The sequence below is a fragment of the Schistocerca gregaria genome, chromosome X (assembly GCF_023897955.1).
Source record: "Schistocerca gregaria isolate iqSchGreg1 chromosome X, iqSchGreg1.2, whole genome shotgun sequence".
Lineage (NCBI taxonomy): Eukaryota > Metazoa > Arthropoda > Insecta > Orthoptera > Acrididae > Schistocerca > Schistocerca gregaria.
The window spans coordinates 35,180,978-35,207,670 of NC_064931.1; the positions used below are offsets into that span (position 1 = coordinate 35,180,978).

General features: G+C 39.0%; 1 protein-coding gene across 1 annotated transcript in view; it reads left to right on the forward strand.

The window, feature by feature from the left end:
• The window catches only part of LOC126298156 (histone-lysine N-methyltransferase 2D-like), a 989,658-nt gene that overhangs the window by 820,375 nt on the left and 142,590 nt on the right, over window positions 1–26,693 (forward strand). Inside the window, exons 12-13 of the mRNA XM_049989466.1 lie at window positions 3,685–4,211; window positions 21,914–22,106. Of these exons, the coding sequence (XP_049845423.1) occupies window positions 3,685–4,211; window positions 21,914–22,106 (720 nt within the window). The remainder of the gene's footprint in view (window positions 1–3,684; window positions 4,212–21,913; window positions 22,107–26,693) is intronic.

Below are 26,693 nucleotides of genomic sequence, written 5' to 3' on the forward strand. Positions count from 1 at the left end.
TTCATCAATGCTTTAGGGCTTTCCTCCCTCTTTATCAATCAGTGACACATCAATTTCGTGCTTATAGTCAAGCAGTAGTGAGTCCTGTGTCACATAATTACTTGTCGTTCACAGTGTGGCATACAGCGAAAATAGATTAAGTTCTTTATCAAGCAAAGATATCAGACTGTAAGATGCACAAAAATCAAAGTTTTTCATCAAATACACTCCTGGAAATGGAAAAAAGAACACATTGACACTGGTGTGTCAGACCCACCATACGTGCTCCGGACACTGCGACAGGGCTGTACAAGCAATGATCACACGCACGGCACAGCGAACACACCAGGAACCACAGTGTTGGCCGTCGAATGGCGCTAGCTGTGCAGCATTTGTGCACCGCCGCCGTCAGTGTCAGCCAGTTTGCCGTGGCATACGGAGCTCCATCGCAGTCTTTAACACTGGTAGCATGCCGCAACAGCGTGGACGTGAACCGTATGTGCAGTTGACGGACTTTGAGCGAGGGCGTATAGTGGGCATGCGGGAGGCCGGGTGTATGTACCGCCGAATTGCTCAACACGTAGGGCGTGAGGTCTCCACAGTACATCGATGTTGTCGCCAGTGGTCGGCGGAAGGTGCACGTGCCCATCGACCTGGGACCGGACCGCAGCGATGCACGGATGCACGCCAAGACTGTAGGATCCTACGCAGTGCCGTAGGGGACCGCACCGCCACTTCCCAGCAAATTAGGGACGCTGTTGCTCCTGGGGTATCAGCGAGGACCATTCGCAACCGTCTCCGTGAAGCTGGGCTATGGGCCCGCACACCGGTAGGCCGTCTTCCGCTCGCGCCCCAACATCGTGCAGCCCGCCTCCAGTGGTGTCGCGACAGGCGTGAATGGAGGGACGAATGGAGACGTGTCGTCTTCAGCGATGAGAGTCGCTTCTGCCTTGGTGCCAATGATGGTCGTATGCGTGTTTGGCGCCGTGCAGGTGAGCGCCACAATCAGGACTGCATACGACCGAGGCACACAGGGCCAACACCCGGCATCATGGTATGGGGAGCGATCTCCTACACTGGCCGTACACCTCTGGCGATCGTCGAGGGGAACTGAATAGTGCACGGTACATCCAAACCATCATCGAAGCCATCGTTCTACCATTCCTAGACCGGCAAGGGAACTTGCTGTTCCAACAGGACAATGCACGTCCGCACGTATCCTGTGCCACCTAACGTGCTCTAGAAGGTGTAAGTCAACTACCCTGGCCAGCAAGATCTCCGGATCTGTCCCCCATTGAGCATGTTTGGGACTGGATGAAGCGTCGTCTCACGCGGTCTGCACCTCCAGCACGAACGCTGGTCCAACTGAGGCGCCAGGTGGAAATGGCATGGCAAGCCGTTCCACAGGACTACATCCAGCATCTCTACAATCGTCTCCATGGGAGAATAGCAGCCTGCATTGCTGCGAAAGGTGGATATACACTGTACTAGTGCCGACATTGTGCATGCTCTGTTGCCTGTGTGTATGTGCCTGTGGTTCTGTCAGTGTGATCATGTGATGTATCTGACCCCAGGAATGTGTCAATAAAGTTTCCCCTTCCTGGGACAATGAATTCACGGTGTTCTTATTTCAATTTCCAGTAGTGTAGTTTTCAAAAATTGAATGACATATATTTCATATCTCTCGACACAGGCACCAGAATTTGTCAAGCAGTACAGTCATAACAAAAAGCATCTCAGCACAGAATGCAAAGAGCATGTCTGTAACACTGAAAGGATTAATGTGAGTGGAATGTGTATTTCAAAAGCAATAGCCATTACTATTAATACATTTACCCACTGTGAGAAAAGAGTCATTGTCTTCATGGAAAAAAGTTTTCAGTTGCCTGCAGAACCATGATTATATCCCGCTGTGTACCTCTTCATCCAAAGCAAACTCACAGCCATGAATGTCTTCCATTGTCTGACCTTAACGTGTCATACTTTGGATAAAAATACATAGCAAATAAGTTGGTAATTTAAAGTCTGAGAACATATGGTTCATTAGTTTTTTAAGATTTCTAGCATCAACCATGTGACTGCCTTTGGTACAAAGTTGTAAGCAGAAAGCTTTCAAGTATTAGCTGACCTGACAAGAGCACGCATTGCGTCCCATAAAAACAAAACATGGAGGAATATGATTTAAAGACTGTTAGCAATGAGGTAATTGGACATGGAGGAACAAGCTCTATTTATGAAAGATGGGAAAAAAATTTGGCCATGAAATTTACGGAGGAGTCATTTCAACATTACATACCATAAACGAACTTGTACCACTGTTTAATGCAAAACAGTTTTAAAACATTCATTGCAGTTTGTCATTTATGTTTGGATATCACTAGAGAGTGTATTTAAAATTTTAATTTTTAATATTGGACTTATGTGAACCTGAATTAGAAATCAGTACCAGTAAAACTAATCTTTTGCAGTGTCTAGAATGAATGTAATTCCAAATTTGTCTGTGTGAAGAAATATAATTAACAATGTAGATGAGTTCATCTTTGAAAGTGAATTTTAGATCTATTGCTGACAGATACTTTGGTCATGCTAAAACTACATTGTCTATGTAAGTAAGTACTAAATGAAAGGAACAGAAAGAGTGGTGATGATACTGTAAGAGCATATTATCAATTCTTCATGCAGATGTCAAGATGTACTATTTGTAGTTTTTTTATGTTAACACCTTTATGGCCTACCTGCAGGTATCTGATTCAAATGTTAATGGAGGAAGAAATATTCATCATCTGATTTTCACTAACAAAGAGAGGGAGTGTGGTGGCTGATCAACAGACTACTCAGTAATGTTATAATTTTAATTCCAGTTATCGCTGCATTACGGGTTGGGGCCATAAGACATAGCAGATGGTAACTGTCTGTCAGGTGGAGTCATTAACCTTGAGAGTCCTTCAGTCACATTGAAGAATAGTGAGCCATGTACCATCATTGAGCATAATTTTCTCCTTATCTTTCAGTTCCATAATACTTCACAACCACACAGCAAAATCTATACAACACTGCATAGGCATTCTTCACAGTCACACAGCACATTTACAGACAGTATGGACAAAGGCAATGGCAAAACATATGTATTATCAAGTTATTGTGAAGACTATGTGAGCCATTAAATACCATTATGATATTCAGCAACTGTGTACGTGGATCAGCTACAAGGAAATAACCAAATAAACTGTTCAATCTTGTAGCCTTAAAATATCAACATTATTACAGCGCCTTAAAAAGTGAAAAGAGATGTTATCGATCTTTTGGAATATAATATCTTGAGTTGCATAAGACTTATCTTAACTGTGGACATTAAATTTGTGGAAATGTTTCATTTCTTTGAAATTTTCTGTTCAAGAGTTACTGAAACTTTCTGTTTCACAACTGATCAACTAACTGAGAATGCTCAGGGTATGCTGAAATGGAGGATTAGGATAGTCTGAACAATGAGGAAGTGGTGCAGAAGTGGTCCTTGCTGCATTCCCTTCTTGTACTGTCCCAAGCAGTCACAATTCAGCAGATGATTTACCTTCTGATGTAAACAAGCAGGCTTTTGCTAACTTTAGATGTTTGCATCATTCTAAGAAAATGGTTTTTTACTGACTGTGTCTTCAGATAGATAAAGAAATGCTGCCTTTCTCAAGAGATCATCCAATATGTTCTCAGGTTTGGGTGGAACATCGCCACGCCCATCACCTTCAGATGATAAGCCTAGTACCAACAGCCAAGGACTCCAGCAACCTACAATGCAATACCCACAAGCTACACAGCAGAAGATGAACACAGCTCAGTTACAAGACCAGCTGCAACCCATGGCACAGATGCAGCAGCAGAGGATACAGCAGATGCAGTCACAGCAACAGCAGCAGCAGTTGCAGCAACAACAACAGCAGCAACAGATGCAACAGCAGCAGATGCAACAGCAACAGATGCAGCAGCAACAACTCCAGCAGCAGCAGCTTCAACAGCAGCAACAACATCAGCTGTTCCGACAGCAGCAGCAGATGTTGGGAGAGTTTGGAGAGATATCAGGTGCACTGTTCCCACAGCACCTGACACCACAGCAGCAGCAGATGTACCAGCAGCACATGCAGCTGCAGCACCAGGCACAGCACCTCAAGAAGATCCGCCGCTCGCTGCCACACTCTGCAGATCAGCAGCAGCAACAGCTGCAGCAGATACGCCAGCAGACGGTAATCTTGCCTTCTCACTATTCAGCAGCATTGCATTTGTGCAATTGTATAGAATGGCAGAGAGTCGTATTCAATGTTCTACATGTCAGGCCACATTCACACGAATGTCAGAAAAATAGGGTGACCTGATGTCCCTCGACTTAACATCCTACGATACTTTTCATTTGATTGATTTATTTCCACCTACATCATCACTGCCAACTAGTTGTATTTCCCACTAGAACTATGTCACTTCTTATTTATTTATTGGTGTTCTGTTGTTATGGTAAACAAAAAATTGTATGGATAAGGAATGAGTTGAGTTTAACAAAGCAAAAACAAAATCAACAAAAAATAATAATTGAGATAAACAAAAAAATTAAAAACTGAGATATTGTAACCATAAATGTGAACAGTGAAATAAATATGCAATAATTACAAATTGTAATATAACATGAATATGGGAACAACTTATGCTAATTAGTACAAAACTGAGCTTAAACTACAGTAAAACTGGAGTATAAAACAATATAATTATATATTGTAGTTAATATGCATTAACAGTTGTGTGCTAAAATTATAGTACATCATTAAACATTTACAGAGTGGTATAATAGATATAACTGTACACTGTATCATTCCTAAATTACAATGAAGAAATATTTACATTAAAAACCATCAAGAGAGTAAAAGGAGTTTTCCAGTAGATATTCTTTTGGTTTACTCCTAAATTGTGGCATTGCACTGGTAAAAATTTTTATGCTTGGTGGGAGTGCACTGAACACCATTGTGCTTGAGTAAGCAATGGCTTATGTTTCTATGGGAGGAAGGACCAGTATTATCATTACATCTCCATTTTTGTTTTTACCATTTATCCTGCATGCTACTTCATCATATGACTGGAAATTCAGAAGGAAATAATTATAAATGAGTTACATTACAATAGCCCTTAAAACTGACATAAAAGAATTCTTGAGAAATCAAAAGAGATGATGATTATGGTTTTAACATCATGTTTCCAACAAGAAACGAAACAGAAGTTCAGATTCTGGACTGTAGGAGAGGAGAAGAGCTACATTCTTTGCAAATGAATCAACCTTGAAAACCACATATCTGGATAGCTGAATGATAATGTGTACTCCTTGTTGCCTGTTGCCAAGGTCAGAGAAACTAAATAACAACCAATAGACACTCCCGTGAACACTAATTCTTTTCTCTTCCTCTATTTTTTCCAAGTTTGTGAGATTTTTAGGAGCAAATAATGAATTTAGTGATATTTCTTCTTCTTTTACATATCCAGTACATATGCTTAGATGATTTTCAGAAGAGGTGATAAACTACACCAAAAGACATATACACCCTTCCCAATAACCACTAGATGTATTTCCAAAATACAAATACCTTGGAGTTACTCTGCAAATATTACTAATATTATTCAAAACCTATATAAAATAAAGAACAAAAGTAGCAATAAAAGTAATTTACAGCAAGCAGCAGCATCAGAAACTGCCAATAAAAATGGCAGTGACACTATTTAAAACAGCCACAGCATCAATAGCAACTTATGGGATTTACATCATTTGGGATAAAGTAGAAGTCACTGACCTCTTAACATAAAAAACTAAAATAGTCATCAGTCTTAAGAATGTTTGGACATCACATTGCTTTACTAGGCATGGTCCTGTTATAGGTGGTATGCAGTTTCCTTCCTCTGATTTTTGAACTGACTGGCTCAGCTAGCTGTAGGGAGACCTACAGTTTAACATGGATTCTGAACCATGGTACAAGTTGGTGTTTTTCATATCAACATAGAGAAAGTCAAATCCCACTATATGAAATGAATCCAGTCCATTGGGTAGCTTACATCTTAATGAGAAACATCAGAATGCAGATATTCCTGCCAAACACTGAGACCTATGAAAGCACAAATCAAATATTCACAGAAAAACAGAACTCTATTGGAACAACTTCTACATCACTGATGCTATGATGACAGTAGATTGGAACAGGCAAACTACAAATTCCAATATATAGTAACAGGGTCCATAACATGTGGTTTTCACTACAAGTTCTGCCAGGACAACAGATTCCACCACCCAAATGTATACTGCATGTGTGAACTGTGCAATGAAAAGTGTGAAAGATATCATGCAAAAATGGCAAGAAAAGACAAATGTCAGTAATAAAACTAGGACTAGAGTATAGTAACTCAGTTTTGTATTTGCTCATTGCACACATTTTCTTTAACATAAATGTGTGTGTGGCTAGGGCCTCCCATCAAGTAAACTGATCACCTGGTGCAAGTCTTTTTAGTTGACTCTGCTTCAGCAACTTGCATGTTAATGAGGATGAAAATGATGAAGACAACACAACACCCGGTCCCTGGCCTAGAATCAAACCTGGGCCACTCATGTGTTGTTCTGCCACACTGACCACTCAGCTACTGAGTCAGACATTTTCTTTAATAATAGTAATGGCAGAGGGAAGTGTGTCACTATATGTAAAGTGTTGTACCATCTCTACAATATGTCAGAGGTTGAAAATAATGCTTCAGTTGTAAATTACTTTATTTTCACACAACCAGTTTTGAAATGTTATAAGCCCATCCTCCAGTGTTGTAGCTGTGCTGTGGTCCCAGAGCACCACATGTACCAGGCACAGTGTGCTGCCTATGAGTGCAGAACAGGTAAACTCCACCATGCCTGGTACATGTGGTGGGACAGTCTGAAACTGGTCGTATGAAAATAAATTAATTTACAAATGAAGTGGTATTTTCAACCTCTGTCATAATGCTCAGTTGTGGATGTTCTTCCAACAGGATTGTTTGTCTATGATATGTATCTGTAATCAAGCAATGTACATCCTGCTGATGTGATGGAGTATTCAATGATCACTTGTATGGCTACAGCATGAGGATAATCACTACTAATGGGAGGGTGTAATTATTTTGACTACACCAGCAGGAGCATAATACTTCACGCTATAGGATATGCTTCAATTGTTCAGTGAGAATGTGTTCTTTGAGAATGAAGCCTATTCAAAAAGTAAAGTCCAATCAGGTGCAAAATGGAAACCACAGTGAAAATCAAAGTGTTTTATTTGCAACAGTTAGCTACACCTTCCAGATACTTCTCTACATAGTCACTGCTCTGATTTAGACATCTGTCATAGCATCATACCAACTTTCCAATACCCTTGTCATAGAAGCAAGCCACCTGTGGTTCCTGCCAATTCTCTATGCTGGTCTACAGCTCATTGTCTGTGTTAGAATGTTGTCTTCATAACTAGTGGTTCATTTGAGGATAGGTGAAACTCAGGGAGAGTCAATTACAGGCTCTATTGTGGGTGATCAAACACTTCCCATAAAAAACGCTGCTTCGTTGCCCCTTCAGAGTGTGGCCAAGAACTGTCAAGCAGAAGAAAACAGATGAAAGTTATGTTATATGGACTGCATGACACCAGAGGAAATCTCACAACAGACCCTCATATTTGGCAGGAAACACTATTGTTCTAATTATCTTTACATGCTCAATGTGCACTCAGAACTGAAAGGAGACACTGCTTAACACATCTGTGCAAAGCTTCATTGGATTTTCACTATGGTTGCCATTTCACACTCCATCAGACCTCAATTTCTGAATAACCCTCATACCAGAAATAAAAGCAGATTTTTGCAAAGTATGTACCTTCTTTATTTGAGCATACCTACTTCAAATTTTTCTACATTTCTCACACATTGTACAGAAAATTAAGCAAATCGGTCTGATGTGTTCATCCCTGTAGCTACATTTATTTATTTTTGTTTTTATTTATTTATTTATAGCCAGTAAAATTATTTTTGTGTGGATGTTGTTGTTATACATACCAATACAAAGAGCCCTCCAGGATACAGCAGCAAATGCACAGTGACCAATTTTCATCCAAAGTGCTTGGCAAGTTCATTTGTTTGTTTCGAAATGGACACCTACATTGTCTGCCACCTTTCGGCCTGTCAGTGATAAAACACTCAAGCACAAGCCAGAGTGAATTATCCACATCATTCCTCTAAACAGTTTGAGATATCAAAATGAGATTTTGGCAAATGATAGCACATGAAGAGGAGAGTATTTTGCCATATGATTATTACTAAACACTTCATTATCTACTACATTAGTCCACTAAATACAGACCTTTTCAATCAAATAATGTAATGTTTAAGGGCCATCAATAGCTAGTGAAATGAGAAATGCTATGGGTTTTGGAACAACATCAGTGAAGACATTACATTTTTTTAAAACCAAGAGTGTGCTTTTTTGTAAGATACTGACCTTACTTTTCATCAGTTCCTCACTTAATTAACTTAATAAATCATTGTTTCAGAATTCTCTCACAGTCGCACCTGGGCAAGTTAGTGAGGTGAGACTGTGTAAACTCTGCTATGTTTTGGCAGAAGTAAATTTTAAATAAAATTCCTACTCAAAATTCAACACTCATGGCTATTTTCTGAAAGTTGTAAATGATTAACAACTGGACAAAAATAAAACACTGCTTTTTTTGCATTTTCAGTGGAATTCTTCTTAGATATGAAGCAAAGCAGAGGTGGCAGCATACCTGCATGATCACCATGCAAGTGTTGGCATAGAGGGGCTCCACTTAATATTTACAAAAAATGTGGGCATAGACTTCAGTTTAGAATGACACTTCCCTTCCAGTACTTGGCATTTCCCCTACAGTGCCTGCCACAGTCCCTACCACTACAACTCTCCCCATACATGCCTTGCTGTCTGCACATCTACTGGCCATAGTATTCTGCGCAGACTCTAGATACATATCTACATTATAGTTGAGGCGCATAAGAATAATGTAAAAAAATTGAAAGTACTTAAGAAACACAGCACAGGCCTAAGTAGTCTTTTTGTCACTGAATTACATAAGATAAGGTTAAAGGAAAAGAAAGGATGAGATTCACACAGCAAAATGAAGTATAAGACTGCTCTGATAATACACCTTAGTTTTTAGATTATATGGTAAAATTTGCAAACTAGAATTTTGTTACTTGGAAATACACTCCATTCTCTACGGGTACTTTGTTATTGGTCAACATGATCATTTATTTATAGCAACAGTTTCTTTTGCATGAATTCTCTTACTGAGTAAAGACAATTTTTAGTAAATATGTTTTATGACATGTTTTTAATTAACACAGTTGCTTCACATTTTTATCTTCTGGCAGTATACAATGCCTGACAAAAAAGTGAAGCACTCAGAAGGGGAGGAGTAAAAGAAATGAAACTTCACTAATTAAGAGGATATATTGTGCTATTTTAGTGATTACAGTATCGAATAAAATTTACAAAAAACTTGGCAATGTGAACCCTCTGATCTGTATGATATTGTGCACCCCCTCCTAGTCAGGACGCATGCTCTAGTTTAGTTGGTCACAGTGTTACAAAGCCACTGTATTGTCTCCTGAGGCATTCACCATACAACTGGATGGTGGCATGTGGACAGATTTGCATTAGAGCTGGTCCCACACATGTTCTATGAGGAACAGATCTGAGAGTCTTGCTTGCCACAAGAGTACCTCAACATCATGCAAACAGTTTATAGAGATGCATGCCTTGAATGGCAGAGCACTGTCCTGAAAAATGGCATCACAATACTACTGCATGAGAGATAACACATGAGAATGCAGGATATCCATGATTTACTGGTGTGCTGTCATAGTTCCTTCAATCACTACCAGCTATGACCTGAAGTCATGTGCAATGGGTACCAATATTGTGACATGAGGGTAACACCACTGTGCTTCTCTAAAACTTTGCAAGACTCGGATCTCTCTTGAGGGCACCGCCATACTTGTAGACAGTGGTCATCCAGGGTAGTGCAAAACTGTGATTTGTCACTGTAAACAATGTGATGCCATTTATCAGCAGATCATGCAGCAGGTCATGGCTTGCAGATCATGCAGTAGGTCATGCCACAACTCCTAACACAGCATCTGTGTTGTGGTATTAATGATGGCCTACTTGTGTGGTGCTAATTCCCTTGTCCAGCTGCTGCTAGTCTCTAACAAAAGGTGTGGGATGAGACAGAATGTTGCAGGGAGTCCATTACTTGTTCTTAGCTGGCAGGTGCAGATATGAAGGAGTTATGATGTGCTTGGTGCACAATACACAATATTGCAATCCTTCATTGATGTGGTCAGATGTAGTTGACCAGTACCTTAATAACGAATGTACCTGACTTCATGTTCCCATGCAGTCCAGCATGGGACCACTGTCACCTGCAAATGCCTTATAAGTCTGGATATTGCAGGTTCAGCCAGCTGTCCAAATGGAGATCTATACTAAGGCCCATTTCAAACACTGTCAGGTGCTGATAACATTGTCCATGTCCATGTCCTTAACAATCATCACTCAATATCTGCCACTGTTCACACATTTTATATACCATACCAATCCTGTTAACATGACTAAACTCGAACAACACTAATGCACTCTTGTGACTATTCTTCCTGTTACAGAGAATTGTAAAACTAATGATTTACCTACCTACTGATGGGATGTACATATACAAAGTTACATTGACAACTGACCATATCTTCTAGTTGCTTCACTTTTTTAACAGGCAGTGAATGACATGGATCTGCTCATTGGCAAAACATAGTAGTTTTTATCTTAACTTTTTATCTTTCTGTACAGGTACAAGCAACCACTGAATCTGGTTTGGTGATCATGTATGGAGCTGTTTGCTACATATTGCTCAATGTTTTTATGTATAAAAACTATAGCATGACTCAGAACTGTCACAATAGCAAACATTTTAAACAGTTTGATCCAGTGGGCCCCTTTGGGGTCCTACGGCATTATTCTGACATCCCTTTTTGTAGTTAGAACACATTTGCCATATTCTGACCATTTGCACTCCAGAAAATTATGTCATAGCTAATGACAATGCATGTGTGTGAAGTACGTTGTCCTTTGGCATGAGGTATTAAACACTGTGGTTCATATTCATAGGACATAATATGCCATGCTAATTTATTTTCCAAGTACTCTGATAACATTGTCCCTCTGAACTGCTGATCAAGATACGTACCTAAAGTTCTGTGCTAGCTACACACTTAATGACCTCATTATGTACTTTACATTTTGTGGTTTTTTACATAGCAGTTCATGTTATTAGACTTTTCATGTTAATAGTTTTCATTTTCTGTAATTATTATAGTCCTGTCATCAAAAAATAACACTTATTCACCATATGTTACTCACAGTGGGAAATCATTAATGTAAATAAGAAACAAATTCCCTTGAAGGACTGAAATGTTCACACAATCTTGGTCTGAAAGGTGTTTCACTATATATCTTGAGTCACTTGGGGGAGGTAATGAAACTCAACAGGTGAGCCAGTCTACAGGGGGCAAGAGAGTCAAACGTTACTTAGTGATGAGCATAGAGACAAACACAGAATGTGACCAGTGTGAATGACAGAACACAAATGCTCAGAAACTGAGCATGGTGCCAGGTGAAGACCAGGTCCCATATTATTGAAACCAGGATAAGTACTGACATTCCTGGTCTATCGCCATGTCACAGACCCACTTCAAAAGGCATTCCTGTTGTTCCACAACACACCTATTCACCTGATCTGAGTACCTACAAGTTTTTTCTTTTCCCAAATTGAAAAATGTCTTAAGAAGACATAATTTTATGACTATGGAGAACATTCAAAAGAATGTGACCAACATGATAAAGGCTCTACCAGCTGAAGCCTTTCAGTGCTGCTGTGAAGGCTGGGAACAATGACTCCACCTGTGCAAAGCTGCCAAAGGAAACTATTCAGAAAGGGAAAATATTTTTGTTCCATTCAGAGTAGTTCACTACTCTAGTATTTGAAAAAAATGAAAACTTTAATAGATAAAAAATGAGTCTCATTACTTTTCTCTTACACCTCATATTGAATATTGTTAGAATAGTGATGGAGATTTTAGGAACCTATTTTTTAATGGGATATACATGATAACTTTCAATGTATGAAAGTTGCAGATGAATCAGGTATGTAAGTTGAAGTTCACAGAAAGTATGTGGATACCTATTATTGGACATTAATATGGGATGTGCCCATACTTTGCCTTTAGAACAGCTGGAACTCTGCTGGAGGCACTTTAAATGAAGTTTATGAATGTGTATGGGGAATGACATCCCGTTCTTCCTGAAGATCCAAAAAGAGAATACGTAATGATGTTGGCCTACATCAAAGTTGACATTCTAACACATCTCAGAGATGTTCCATTGGGTTCAGGTTGGGACTCTGGGCAGGTCAGTCCATTTCAGAAATTTTGTTGTCCATAAACCATTGTCTCACAGATGCTACTTTATGACAGGTTGCATTGTCAGGATGCCAATGCAGTCATCATCTCTGAACTGTTCCTCTACTGCATGCAGCACACAATGCTATAACATGTGATAATACCTTTCCATTTTGTTGTTTTCTTAAGTGGAATAAGGGAAACACAACCAAATCATGTAAAACACCTCCATAATGTAACACTACAGCCTCTGTACTTCACTGTCAACACTATGAAGGATGACAGGCAATGTTCTTTACGTATTTGCCAAACCCAAACCCTTCCATCAGATTGCCACAGGGTACATGATGCTTTATCATGCAAATCACTTGATTACAGTCACACACTGTCCAATGCCATTGCTCTTTACACCCACTCAAGTGCCACTTGTGAGAAGCCACACAGCCATTGTAACTCATTTGACTCCCTGCACACAGTCATTGTGCTAGCTGGACTGCTGGTAGCACTCTGAAACTTGTGAGTGACTTCTTTCATTGTTTTCATGGGAGTTTTTACATTCACCCACCACAATGCTCAACAGTCCCTGTCTGTCAGTGCATGAGGCCTGCCTGGTCTAGGTTTACATGTGGTTGTTCCTTCATATTTCCACTTCACAGTCAAATCACCTGCAGTTGATTTGAATAGCGTTAGTAGGATAAAAAACTGACATCCAATGATCAGTCCATGTTCCAAGCCACTGAGGTCTCCTAACCAACCCTTTCTGCTGTTACTATCTCTGTACTGACAACACAATACTTCCCATCTCCTTTTATACTGACAGTTCTGCCTTCTTTGACATCTAGTGGTCAGTTCTGCACAACATAGGTGTGTCAAGATACTTATGACCAGATATTGTACGTTTTCTTTAAATGTCTAAAATATAAGGGGTGATCAAGGCATTTCTGTTTGAAGGCCATACAGTCCAGAAATGGTATGCCAATCAAGCAAAGTCACCATGAGCACTGAGGCAATAGTCCCACTGATGCACCAGGTTGAAGATAACATTTGACAAAACACCATGTCCTGTTGTGTGAAGAAGTCCATGACTGCATGCTTCACATCCTCATCTGATATGAATCATTGGTGCTTCAAGGTCTTTTTTAAGAGACCGAAGGTGTGATAATCGCTTGAGGTGATATCAGGACAAAAGGCTGGATGCTCAAGTGTCTCTCAATAGAATTGGCATCACTTCTGTGTTATGTAATTTGTGTTATCATAAAGCAGCAGCACCCCTTGATGTACTCTTTCCAGCTTTTCCTTAACATGTATTCCACTGCACAATGACGTCAGTGCATTTTCAGAGCTAAATCTTGGTACATATTCCTAATGCATGCTGCTCTCTCACTGACGTCTGCTCCTCTTATGAAACTTAGTTTGGCTCAACAACAGCTCACATCAATTTGTCATCTAAATACTTTAAACATACACTACTGGTATTCCTCTTTCAAAGCCATATTCACTTTATTTCCATTTCTCCATTACTTCAAGGTTTTGTCAATAAAATGATCACATATAACTTAAGAACAGCCCACTCCCATAACCAGAGTAGAAAACTACCACAAAATTCTTCCCTTACTTTCATTATCACATTCACGCTATTCAGTAGATATATGCCAGTGCTCTACTCATAATCATAACTTTAACATTTTTGTATTGTTTGGAAGCAGACAGCAATTGTTGCTGTCTTCCTCAATTTTCATAGCCTTCATGTATCATTAACTTTGGTGCCCAATAGAACGTCTAACATTAGAATAAGTGGTGCTACCACACACACAGCTTCTATTAAATGTATCTTTCACCAGTCTCTGTAACCTTCACACTTATTTTCATTCCTACTTTCAAATTCCAGCATCAGCCTTGTATCTCATAATCAATATTCCTCTAGGATTTGTGTTACTTATATTCCCATAAGAATATTCTGAGATTGCATCCAGGTCCAATAGTTGTTTATATAATCTTTACATTAATTTAATCAGCCTGCTGACAGATCTGGAGGTTGCTCATTTCCTTATTGATTCTGTTTACGTCTGACTATATTTTACATGTACTTACTCTTGTGTGCATCCAAACATTCAATGTTTTCCAACCTATATTAAATCGACACTTGCAGTTTTTAAAGTGATCACACTCTAGCTTCTTACATCTTCTCTGTCCACAATAGTCATGTGCTGAGTGATCTCCTACCCCCTCCCTGTCTAATGTTCTAAGAACTGCAAGAACTGCACCAGTATTTTTGTTGGAACTGTCATATTGAGTACATATACCCAGTGCATAGCCAACTATTCTTTTAAACTTGAGCCATAGTTCCTCCACATGCTCCTGTCCTGTGCTGAATGTTTCAAATTCCTCATTGAGGGATGACACTATAGTTTCTCTGTCTAGTTGTCAGAATGTATAAACCTTTCCACTTGTTTTAGTTGTGCTCTGAGTTTTGGTACTCATTATTTTTGCTGTAACTGCCTCACGGTGACTAACACCAGTTTTGATGTGTTTTTACTCAAAGACATCAGGCGTGTGTGCTGCCAGTAGATATAATATATTTCTATTGCATTGGGTTCTGAACTATTTATTCTAGGTAGTCTTCAGAGAAGGCATTTAGTAATATTTCACAGGGTGTCATTTCATAACCCCCACTAACAAAACTATAATCTTCCTGATTGATTGTTGGCTGATTAAAACCTCCACTGGTGATTGCAGTATACTTGGGGAACTTACATTCAAGCTAAGGTTTTCTCTAAAGTTTTCTGTTACATCATGAGGTGAGTCTGGTTGGTGATAGAAGGATCCAATTACTATTTTATTCCCACTGCTGATACTGAGTCTTGCCTGTACAGTCTCGCATGTTTCTTCAGGTTCTGTCTTGGTGGATTTGAGTTTCTTGTCTATTGGAACACATACACCATCTCCATTTTCGATTAGCCTGTCCTTTCAATATGCACTTAACTTTCCCTCAAAAATCTCACTCCTGTCAGCTTCAGGTTTTAAACAGTTATCTCTGCCTAGTAGTTTGTGAACTTTACTGCTTTTTTGGAACACTTCAAATTTTATCACTTTATTGTGAATGCTTTGGCAGTTAACCACTTGGATTTTAATGCTCTTGCCTGATATTGTTATCTGGATTGGATTGAGAGTCACCTACCCTTAAAAAAAATCTTTTGTGCAACCCACACACAGCTACCTGGGTAGCTGCCTTTGATATGTAGTGCACACCTGACCCATTTAGTGGGACCCTACAAAACTCTCAACCCTAGGACACAAGTCTAGGAAGGTGCAGTCTAGCACAGAATCTCCAGGGTCTCAGGTTCAGCCCTTCCACTCAGTTCAGAATCAGGGAGACACAATCTGTTATCAGAACAATGCTGTAGATTGCCAGCTTCAGTGAAATTCTGTGAGCAAGGCTGGTGTTCTCAAACTCCTCTGCTAGTCACTGTTAATACTACACAATATATTATGACACATTTAAAATTTTTATCAAGTTTTTGCACCTAAATTTTCTAAATGTATTTATGTGATTCATGTGATTTTACTTGAAGAGGAAGTAAATTCTGGGAGTCAGCTTATATAGATAAGTAAGAGTAAATAAACATTTGAATTTCATGGATTTGTAACTTAGCTTGTTTTTCACCACCTTTTACACTACTGCTATGATGATGAACACTGTAGCCTCTGTATACCTCACAAAAATGATGTGAAATATAGAGCACAACAAACACTCATCCATATGAGGCAGCCAACCATCTTCGTGTCCCACAATGGAAGTTCATTAATGATGATGAGTTCATTACTGATACATTAGTATTCGACTTGAGAACCTAGTTTATCTTAATTGACTAAAGTTTTGACACTAAAATTTACACTGAATGCAGAATTTTGAACTAATAAAAACAATAAAAGAATCAGGTGGGCAAGATACATGAATATAAATAGAGGCAAGTATATTAAAATCATTATTTTCCACAAGATTATATCTATTTTGGACCATAACTGGGTCACATCTACCCTTCATAATACTTCATTCTGTCACAATTAATATCTCTATAATACACATTACATTTAAAGAAGAATATGTCCATTGTGTTCATAACAGAACACTGGCAGATGGATTTTTGTGTGGAAACTTCAGTGCACATCACTACCAGGTGCTGATAAATCTGTTAGTGGCTTCAAGCAACTTAGCATTGCAAGAAAGAGTTGTTAGGCAATCATTATGTCAAGGTGGCAGCCACACTTGCACAGGTTCTCAAGCATTTGGGGCAATTACTCCCACTGACAGGTCACTGCACTGAGAAGAAACTTGAGCAAATATGGTACTGCCTTACATCAGACCCAACAGCAAAACTTCATTGTTGTAAAAAGCCTTTTGTCCTATGCTACAAGAAATACACATTTACCATGAGCATTCCCCTCCGAAAGTATTTGAGCATAATAATGAGTAACATTTAGTTTGTTGGTGTCTTCAAAGCTCCATGTCATGTTGAGTCTTCTGCTTATCCAGCACATTTGCCTGTTCCTGTATTGTACAAATATTTCAAATCCTGCAGAACATCAACACATGCTGTGTCCAGCCAGAGTGTCTGAACATAGCCTCCAATACCTGTGAAGAGTGCCACTGACTAAAGGTAGCGTTATTGGACAAAACATTTTCTCTCATTGTCTAGAGGTTTCTTCTTAGGTGCAGTTCCCAATGATTTGATATTGATATATGACATGACACATTTCAATAAAGGTCATGCCGCATAATTCTTATCCATGTGACGTTTGTGTTCCCACTAGGGTGATACAACAAAGCAACAAGACAGCACAAATGCCTCTGTGGCAGCACGCATTATAATTTCTTGCTAGGTATGACAAAGGATAATGTACTCATGCTTGTTTTGTGAACATGTGACAATAACATCTTCAATTTCTTTGCATCACTTGAAGTCAGCCATAAAAGCACCTTTGCCAATTATGATTTTGGAAATAATGATACTTACATCTATAAAAATAGAACATTAAGTAAACCATGCTCTGTAAACACTGTCCTAAAATGGACTGCTGGATAGTATGAGAAAGAGACATCAATAGCAGATTAGGTTGTGTTATTATGTTTCTGAAGAACTTACAGGCACAACTATTAAAAGTAACAATCAAGAGAGACTAATTAAATTAACCAAAATGTACATATAAAGGGGAGATACATATGGCAAGTTATGCTCTGCCTTATGTAAGACCTGAGATTTTGCAGTCCATACCAGTCAATTGCATCTTTATTCATTATTCCTGACACATTTCCTCTTCTTTCATCCAAGTTTGTGGCAATCAAAGTGTCTTCAAGTTGGTGACATCTACAACACAGTGCCCTTCACTTATGTCAGTGTCCAAATTAAATTTCTGCTTCAATGCATGCTGAAACACACACCATTTGTTTGCCAATATGTGAACAAAAACCATTAATGATAGTTTTGTGAATCTACATCTACATCCATGCTCCGCAAGCCACCTGAAGTGTGTGGCGGAGGGTACCCTGAGTACCTCTATCGGTTCTTCCTTCTATTCCAGTCTCGTATTGTTTGTGGAAAGAAGGATTGTCAGTATGCTTCTGTGTGGGCCCTAGTCTCTCTGATTATATCCTCATGGTCTCTTCGCGAGATATACGTAGGAGGGAGCAATATACTGCTTGACTCTTCGGTGAAGGTATGTTCTCGAAACTTTAACAAAAGCCCATACCGAGCTACTGAGCGTCTCTCCTGCAGAGTCTTCCACTGGAGTTTATCTATCATCTCCATAATGCTTTCGCGATTACTAAATGATCCTGTAGCGAAGCATGCTGCTCTCTGTTGGATCTTCTCTATCTCTTCTATCAACCCTATCTGGTACGGATCCCACACTGTTGAGCAGTATTCAAGCAGTGGGTGAACAAGCCTACTGTAACCTACTTCCTTTGTTTTCAGATTGCATTTCCTTAGGATTCTTCCAATGAATCTCAGTCTGGCATTTGCTTTACCGACGATCAACTTTATATGATCATTCCATTTTAAATCACTCCTAATGCATACTCCCAGATAATTTATGGAATTAACTGCTTCCAGACCTACTATTTTGTAGCTAAATGATAAGGGATCTATCTTTCTATGTATTCGCAGCACATTACACTTGTCTACATTGAGATTGAATTGCCATTCCCTGCACCATGTGTCAATTCGCTGCAGATCCTCCTACATTTCAGAACAATTTTTCATTGTTGCAACCTCTCGATACACCACAGCATCATCTGCAAAAAGCCTCAGTGAACTTCTGATGTCTTCCACCAGGTCATTTATGTATATTGTGAATAGCAACGGTCCTATGACACTCCCCTGTGGCACACCTGAAATCACTCTTACTTCGGAAGACTTCTTTCCATTGAGAATGACATGCTGCATTCTGTTATCTAGGAACTCCTCAATCCAATCACACAATTGGTCTGATAGTCCGTATGCTTTTACTTTCTTCATTAAATGACTGTGGGGAACTGTGTCAAATGCCTTGAGGAAGTCAAGAAACACGGCATCTACCTGTGAACCCATGTCTATGGCCCTTTGAGTCTCGTGGACAAATAGTGCGAGCTGGGTTTCACACGACCTTCTTTTTCGAAACCCATGCTGATTCCTACAGAGTAGATTTCTAGTCTCCAGAAGTCATTATACTCAAACATAATACGTGTTCCAAAATTCTACAACTGATCGACGTTAGAGATATAGGTCTATAGTTCTGCACATCTGTTCGACGTCCCTTCTTGAAAACGGGGATGACCTATGCCCTTTTCCAATCCTTTGGAACGCTTTGCTCTTCTAGAGACCTACAGTACACTGCTGCAAGAAGGAGGACAAGTTCCTTCGCGTACTCTGTTTAAAATCAAACTGGTATCCCATCAGGTCCAGTGGCCTTTCCTCTTTTGAGCGATTTTAATTGTTTCTCTATCCCTCTGTCATCTATTTCGATATCTACCATTCTGTCATCTGTGCGACAATCTAGAGAAGGAACTACAGTGCAATCTTCCTGTGTGAAACAGCTTTGGAAGAACACATTTAGTATTTTGGCCTTTAGTCTGTCATCCTCTGTTTCAATACCATTTTGATGACAGAGTGTCTGGACATTTTGTTTTGATCCACCTACTGCTTTGCACTTGAAACTATTTGTGCAAGCAAGAAAATTTGACGGGTATAGTATATAGCTAACTCTGTCACTGGATCTGCAATTGTCAATCTCTGGTTTCAGTATGAAAATAATTCTATGTTACCTTAAAATGAGACTGTAACCAACTTCGTAAACAACATAAAAAATTAAATTGAGTCATTACTACCTATACTGTGCAGTTATAGCATCAAGTGTGGTGCATCATAAATCATCATTGGCAAACACCAAAATATATCACTTATTTACTCAAGAATGGAAAGAGATATGGCTCTCCTTCCAGCATTGCAAAAAATTTCGGTATGCTAACTAGATTTTGTATAGAGAAATGTATGACCAAAAATGCACCAAACATAAACTGGTGAGAGACTACATTCTTGACAGTAAACTTTAATCTTGTGCTTCACTTATTTTCAAAGGATTACAGTAACTATGGACAATAATAAAAGAAAAAGTAGTTCATTATCTAGCTGTGCTGTGGTAACGCAAATCTAAATGCATAGTTCTTAGTTTTTTATGTAAAAAGTAAAAATTTACATATAGACCAAGTAGAGAGATGGATGTAAATGGACTTCAGTTACATAAAACAGTTTTTTAGGTACACTTGATCATTTGAAATTTGGTTCTGCCCACTCCTCCTCATGTATCTTACGACAAAGCTGTGTGGATCAATCAACAATCCATGTTGCACGGGGCAGTACAGTAGAAATACCTATCAGTGTTGCATTGTTGTCATCCCTGTGTGAACCATTTCAGTTGTTTAAATTATACTCCTATGTGCACCACCAGCACGTGTTGCTTCTGCATCGTATTACAAGTCACATCATGTACAGCATCACATATTATATTGCGTCAGCAGGAACTGTATCTTAGACTAACATCATAAGTTATGGCAACATTAGACACAAAATGCAAAATCAGAATATTGACCTCCTTGTATAGCTTAAACACAGCATGCTAGCTTGGAAGATGGGGAAGCGTGCCAGACCTACGTCGAGTCCACGTGGTGGATTAATGACCATGTGCTGACCCCCAGTCAGTCTGAATGATATTCTAGGTGGTTTCCATAAAGATGCAAGCAGTTAAAATATGATAGCACATACGAGACTTTTTAAATGATTCACATACAGATGACACAAGTGACTTCTCTCCTTTTGGTTGCCTGGGTAACTGTGATGCCAGGAAGAGCATCCAGCCACAAAATTAGGAATTACATAAAATTTGCCAAGTCCTGAAAAAAGTTGACCCCTTACTATCTGGTTGATAGCTTCACTTCATGAGCAGTCGTCATCCCACACATTTCAACCAGCAGCACCTTAATTCAGTCTTGGCAGCTAAATAGGTCAAGGCTGACAAATTACTTGGCTATGATGATTTCCTATTGCATCCAGGGTATGAATGTTTTGTATAAAACACGAGATGATGCATCCCACTTGCCAATAGGGCACTGATGTGCCAGTTACTGAGGTAATCTCATTTGGGTGCTGATTACATCTTGCAGACACTGGACATAAAAGTTCTCTCTGAGTCCTGCTGCTTCACTTAGTATCCACCCAGACATTCATTTCATGAATATATAACTTGAAGCTGTAATAGCTAAGAAAACAGTGTATATGTGAAGTTCAATGAAGAATCTGAAGCCAAAGTCTCTATGGGCAGAATACAAATTAAAATAAATTTGTCACTTAGTGCAGCCATTTAACATCACATGCAGGGATTTATATTAAGTCATTCTTCCTATGGTCTATGGTGTTTAGCAGAAATAAACTGTACAGTATGTATGAGGTAATGAAAAGTATTCTTTCGATGCACTCCGTATAGGTTTCCAGAGTATTGATATAGGTGTACTACAGTAATCTATGACATAAGTGTTTCACTCCCAGTATTATCACAAACTTTTGATGATTCTAAGAAAAGACATTGTCCACCTCTGAAAATTGCATACAGTAAGTTAACAAGCACAAATAGATGAATGGGACTTGGTATTTGTTTTGTACATTAGATACAAAAGGTTCATGCGGAGTCTCCACACAAATCTGAGCTACATTATTTAACATTAATTCTGAAACAAAGCCCATTTGATAATTCTGCTGTGACTTTTAATCTGAACCATACTGTTACCTTCACATACTTTTCACAGTGTCATACCTCAATATGTTTGACCCCAAAAGCTACCTACTTTTTGTTTACTTTACAGCAGTTCCAAGTGAAGACAAATGAATTCATTCCTTAATTACAGTTACATCGAAAGGATCTGAATCAGTCACAGATTTTAGTTGGTTCGCAGTCGGTGCTAGCGGGTTCGCTAGCCAGCAGTCAACCTGTGATTGGCAGCATGCCTCAAATCCAGACCCAACCCACTGGTCGGTTTGCCATGGGGGCGCACCTTGTCTCAAGTCAACAGGCAACACGCAGTCTTCATGCAGCCACTGGTGAGTTAAAGATATATGATGATGTGAAGACAATGTTAACAAGCACTTGTTTATCACCACAGCATTACATACGGGATGTTTCTTAACACATGTAAAGCATTTCTTTCAACTGGGACCCATTGCCTGTACAAAGCCAGGACCTAATTGCAGAAGTCATTGTTCCTTTACTGGCTGTACTGATCAGAAAGAAGCCTACATGCTCTACACTATTGACTAACTTTGGTTGAAACACTCATTTTCAAGTAATACATATGATTCACATACTGACCAATTGCATAAGGTCATTGTGGTAAATTCAGTAGGGAAGAGTGTGTACCAAGGTACACTTTTCCGGCTTTCACCTCTAGTCATCCCTGTAATGGAAGTGCAATATATTAACCTATTTTATTTTTAAATGATGGCATTCACTTTTTAAGTGCTGCAGTTTTTTTTCTGAAATTACAAATATTACTTCAGAAAATTAAGATTTTTTCCAAATACGAAACATGTTTCAAGGTATAACATGGTCATGTACCTACGAACATATATTATGTTGAATTTTAGAACAGTTATAATCAAGAAAATCTTATCAATACTGCATTTAATCATCTATCTGTTACATTAGCACTCTACAACACACTAATAATCAGTCAGCAATATCAACTCAAGCAGGAGTATTATCAGAAACCGAGTATCATTTATTCTATGGTAAAAGACCTTGTGTTTGTAGGTCTGAAATGGTGTACAGCCAACGAAGTATGACTTAGCTGTCCACATGTTACACAGGGTAAACATTAATAAAACTGATAAACTGCAGGGAGGTATTCCTGACTGGAAATAGAGGAAACAAGGTCATGTGAACATGTGTCCAGAAACAAATTATTGCCAAGGTAGATGGTGCAGAAGAATGAAAGTTCATCTGACCACATGCCATGTGTTCCTTGTGTGTTTCAGGCTGTGTGATTGACACAGCATACTGTAAGCAGCAGAATGGTTCAGTATTCATATCAGGAACAAGCTGAGATAGTGTTTGAGTATGAACAAGCACATGGAAATGGTCAACAGGCACCACAACTATGCCAAAATAAGTACCCTCACAGACACCAACCATCCAAAAAAACATTTCAAGCTCTTTTTGGGCATTTGTGTGATCATGGGTCCTTTCAGACAGATGAACATGCAGGAGAGCAGTGGACTGTGTTTCTACAGGATAGAGAGAGATGAACTCTAGTAAAATTTCTGGGCAAGCAGCCCACCAACATAGTGTAAGCTACAGTGAGATTATGTGTTTGCTGTGTAACAACTGTTATTATCCCTATCACTTGCAACAAGTGCAAGGATTAACACCTGCAGATTTCCCTCTATGGAAAGGATTTTGTCAATGGTTTTTGCACCAGAACATCACAATTATAGGATAGCTATCATCAGTCATCTTTACCAATGAACCATAATTTACCAGAACTGGCATCGTCAGTCTGCATAATCATCATCTGTAGGCTACAGACAATTCTCATGGAATAGTTGAGGTGTCTCATTAGCATCAGTTTAGCATTAATGTGATGACCACATACATGGACTAGTGATTATTCCACAATGTACCTGGTGTTCTTGAGGAATACTCTGACTAGTCTGCTTGAGAATGCACCTTTGGCAATACAACAGGTTATGTGGTTTCTGCATGATGCCCCACTTCCACATTAGAGTTCACTGACATCTTCTCTGAATGCTGGATGGGACACAGAGGCCCTGTGGCATGGCCTGCTAGATCACTGGACTTAAACCCCCTGGATTTGTACCTCTGGGAGCATCTGAAAAGTGTTGTGTATGCTGAATCAGTTCCTTCAGGTGCTTCAACACTGTGTTCACAACACCCATGACACTATTCAGAGAGAGGCCAGAACATCCAAAGAGTGTGACAATCTATGACGTAACATGTTAATGCATGCACTGCATCCCATGGAGGCCACTTTGAACATCTGTTGTGATGTGTATGTGATGCAGCTCTGAACTATGTTTTGGAACAATTTGTTGTTGTTGCACACTCACTATCAATTTCCAGACACATGCTCATAGGACCTTTTCCCCTCAGTTTCCAGTCAGGAATGTGTCCCTGCAGTTTTTGGTTTTATTAATGTTCACTGTGTATATTTAGTTCTAAAAATGTATAGCATTTTACTCACCACACAATTCTGTAACTGAAGTGTTAAGAATATTTAACAACAAAAGTAAAATACAATGTACATCTCAGTTTACACAGTGAACACACACATGGCACAGAACTAACTGACCATTTAAATACCAGTACATTTATACTCATTGTTGAGAGTCCTCTAGACACCGTTGGTACTATCGTTGGTACTATCAGTATAAATGTATCACATTCCATCATGCCTACTTACATGTACATCACACTCAAATTGCATACAACATTTCTCAAAATTTTACAAATTTACCCATGTTCAAAGATTTGGTAAAAATGACTACTACTTTGTTTTCTGTATTGTTTTACAGATATATGTACCATAATTACATTCATATAACATTCATTCTTGAAATGGTAGTGTATGTCAATATACTTTGAAATTTTAGTACAGTTACCATTCTAGTCGTCCTCCTTCTGACAATTGGTCTGGTCACTTGTTTACAAAAATCAAGAATAACAAAGTGCCTAACACAGTGGTTTGAGTTACTCCATAACTAGCTTTCCTATATTCTGTAAGGTAAGTTTTAGTTTCATGACATATTCCTATAATCAATTATTTGCCATCAATATATGATTTAAACCAGTTGTGGACAACTCCACAGATATTATACAGGGAGTTCATAAAGTCCAGGAACACTTTCAATTATTTATTGGACATGGACCAAACATTGTAAAGATATCATACATATGTCATTTTGAAGAGAAACCCTGAAATATTTGTTTCATGTATATTGCCACAGCATAGTTTCGTAATTTGCTGATAGTCAATGATTGTCGCAAACATGGTAAGTTCAGGTGCAGAGTGAGCTTTCTGTGTGTTAGAGTTCAACAAAACCATGTGCACTACAGCTGTTCAACGGATGTTTAGAACCAAGTACAGTAAGAAGCCACCAACAAGAAAGGCCATTTGCCACTGGCCCAACAAATGTTTTATGATGAGTTGCTTGTGCCCAGCAAAGAGAAGTGGACATCCCAGTGTGAGTGAAGTGAATGTGGAGCATGTATGAGAGACATTCATGAGGAGTTCAAAGAAATCAGTGCACTGTGCATCCGGTGAACTTGAAATATTTGTGAAAAAACTTTCAGAGTTTCTCTTCAAAACCCAATATGTATGGCATCTGCACAATGTTTAGATCTTGTGCAATAAATAATTGAAAGTGTTCCTGGACTTAATGTACACCCTGTATTTGTATATTTTTCTAAATAGCAGATTCTGAGTGAACATATCAAATATGTTTCAGTTGATTTGTTTTTACTGCAACAATTTTGACCATTAGATCAGTATTTCTTTTTTAATCAAAATGTTAGATAATCTTTGATTCACAAATTGTCCAACCATTTTAAGAAAGATAAACAGTATTGACACTGGCTATATTTTTCTTTTCCTTTCATGTCATCCTCTTTGTACAATGGCTTTAGTATTGATTGTTTTGGTTTGTTGGGTACATTGATTATATCAGTTAGCTGAGAGTATATTTTACTTGATTGTTGTTTAAAGACATGATGTGTAAGACCATCAGGACAACAGGAGGTTGCAAGTTTTAGTTTACTGTGTCTTAGTTTTGTTATAATCATTGGGTTCAGAGTATGGTGTTTCCAGTTTAGGAGACATTCACATCATTATTTGGTGTATATTGACTTCTAATCTGAACTTGCAGCCAGTATGGGATCTTTAACAATTCATCCTTAACTTTTGTGGAATGTAACATTACCTTTCCCAATGTCCCCCTAATACCAAACCCACCACTTCTTTCCTAATCCTCCTAGTCAACCACATCCAGACCCACAACTTTTTAATTTTCAAGCCCAAATCAATAAATGTTTCTGTGCTACTACCATGGGCACTCACTTGGCACTCTCCTGTGCTAAATTACTTACAGGTTTTCTGGAGGAAACCTTCCTAACCAGTTAATAACTGAAACCTCTTGTCTGCTTCAGATTCACTGATGACATTTTCATGATCTGTACTCATGACAGGGATAAACTTTCCACTTTCATCCATAGCTTCAACACCTACTCCCAAATCTGTTTTGCCTGTCCCTTCTCAACTCAATGAGCCACCTTCCTAGATGTCAATCTCCACCTCTGATGGCTTCATAAATATGTCTGTTTATATCAAGTGCACTAACTAGCAATACTACCTCCACTTTGACAGTTGCCACCCACTCCATGTCGAAAAGTCTCTTCCTTATGGCCTCACCACCCATGAACACTGCAGCCATAGTTATGTGAAATATAACAGTAACATTACCAGAACTTTTATTGACAGATAGTATCCTATTCCAGTTCATCCATAAACAGATCTTCCATTCCACTTCCTCCTCCCACGCTAAAACACCTATTAACCAGTTACCAGCCAGCACTCATCTGACCAGTCCTAATCCCCCTGATGTTGAAAGGCTCAA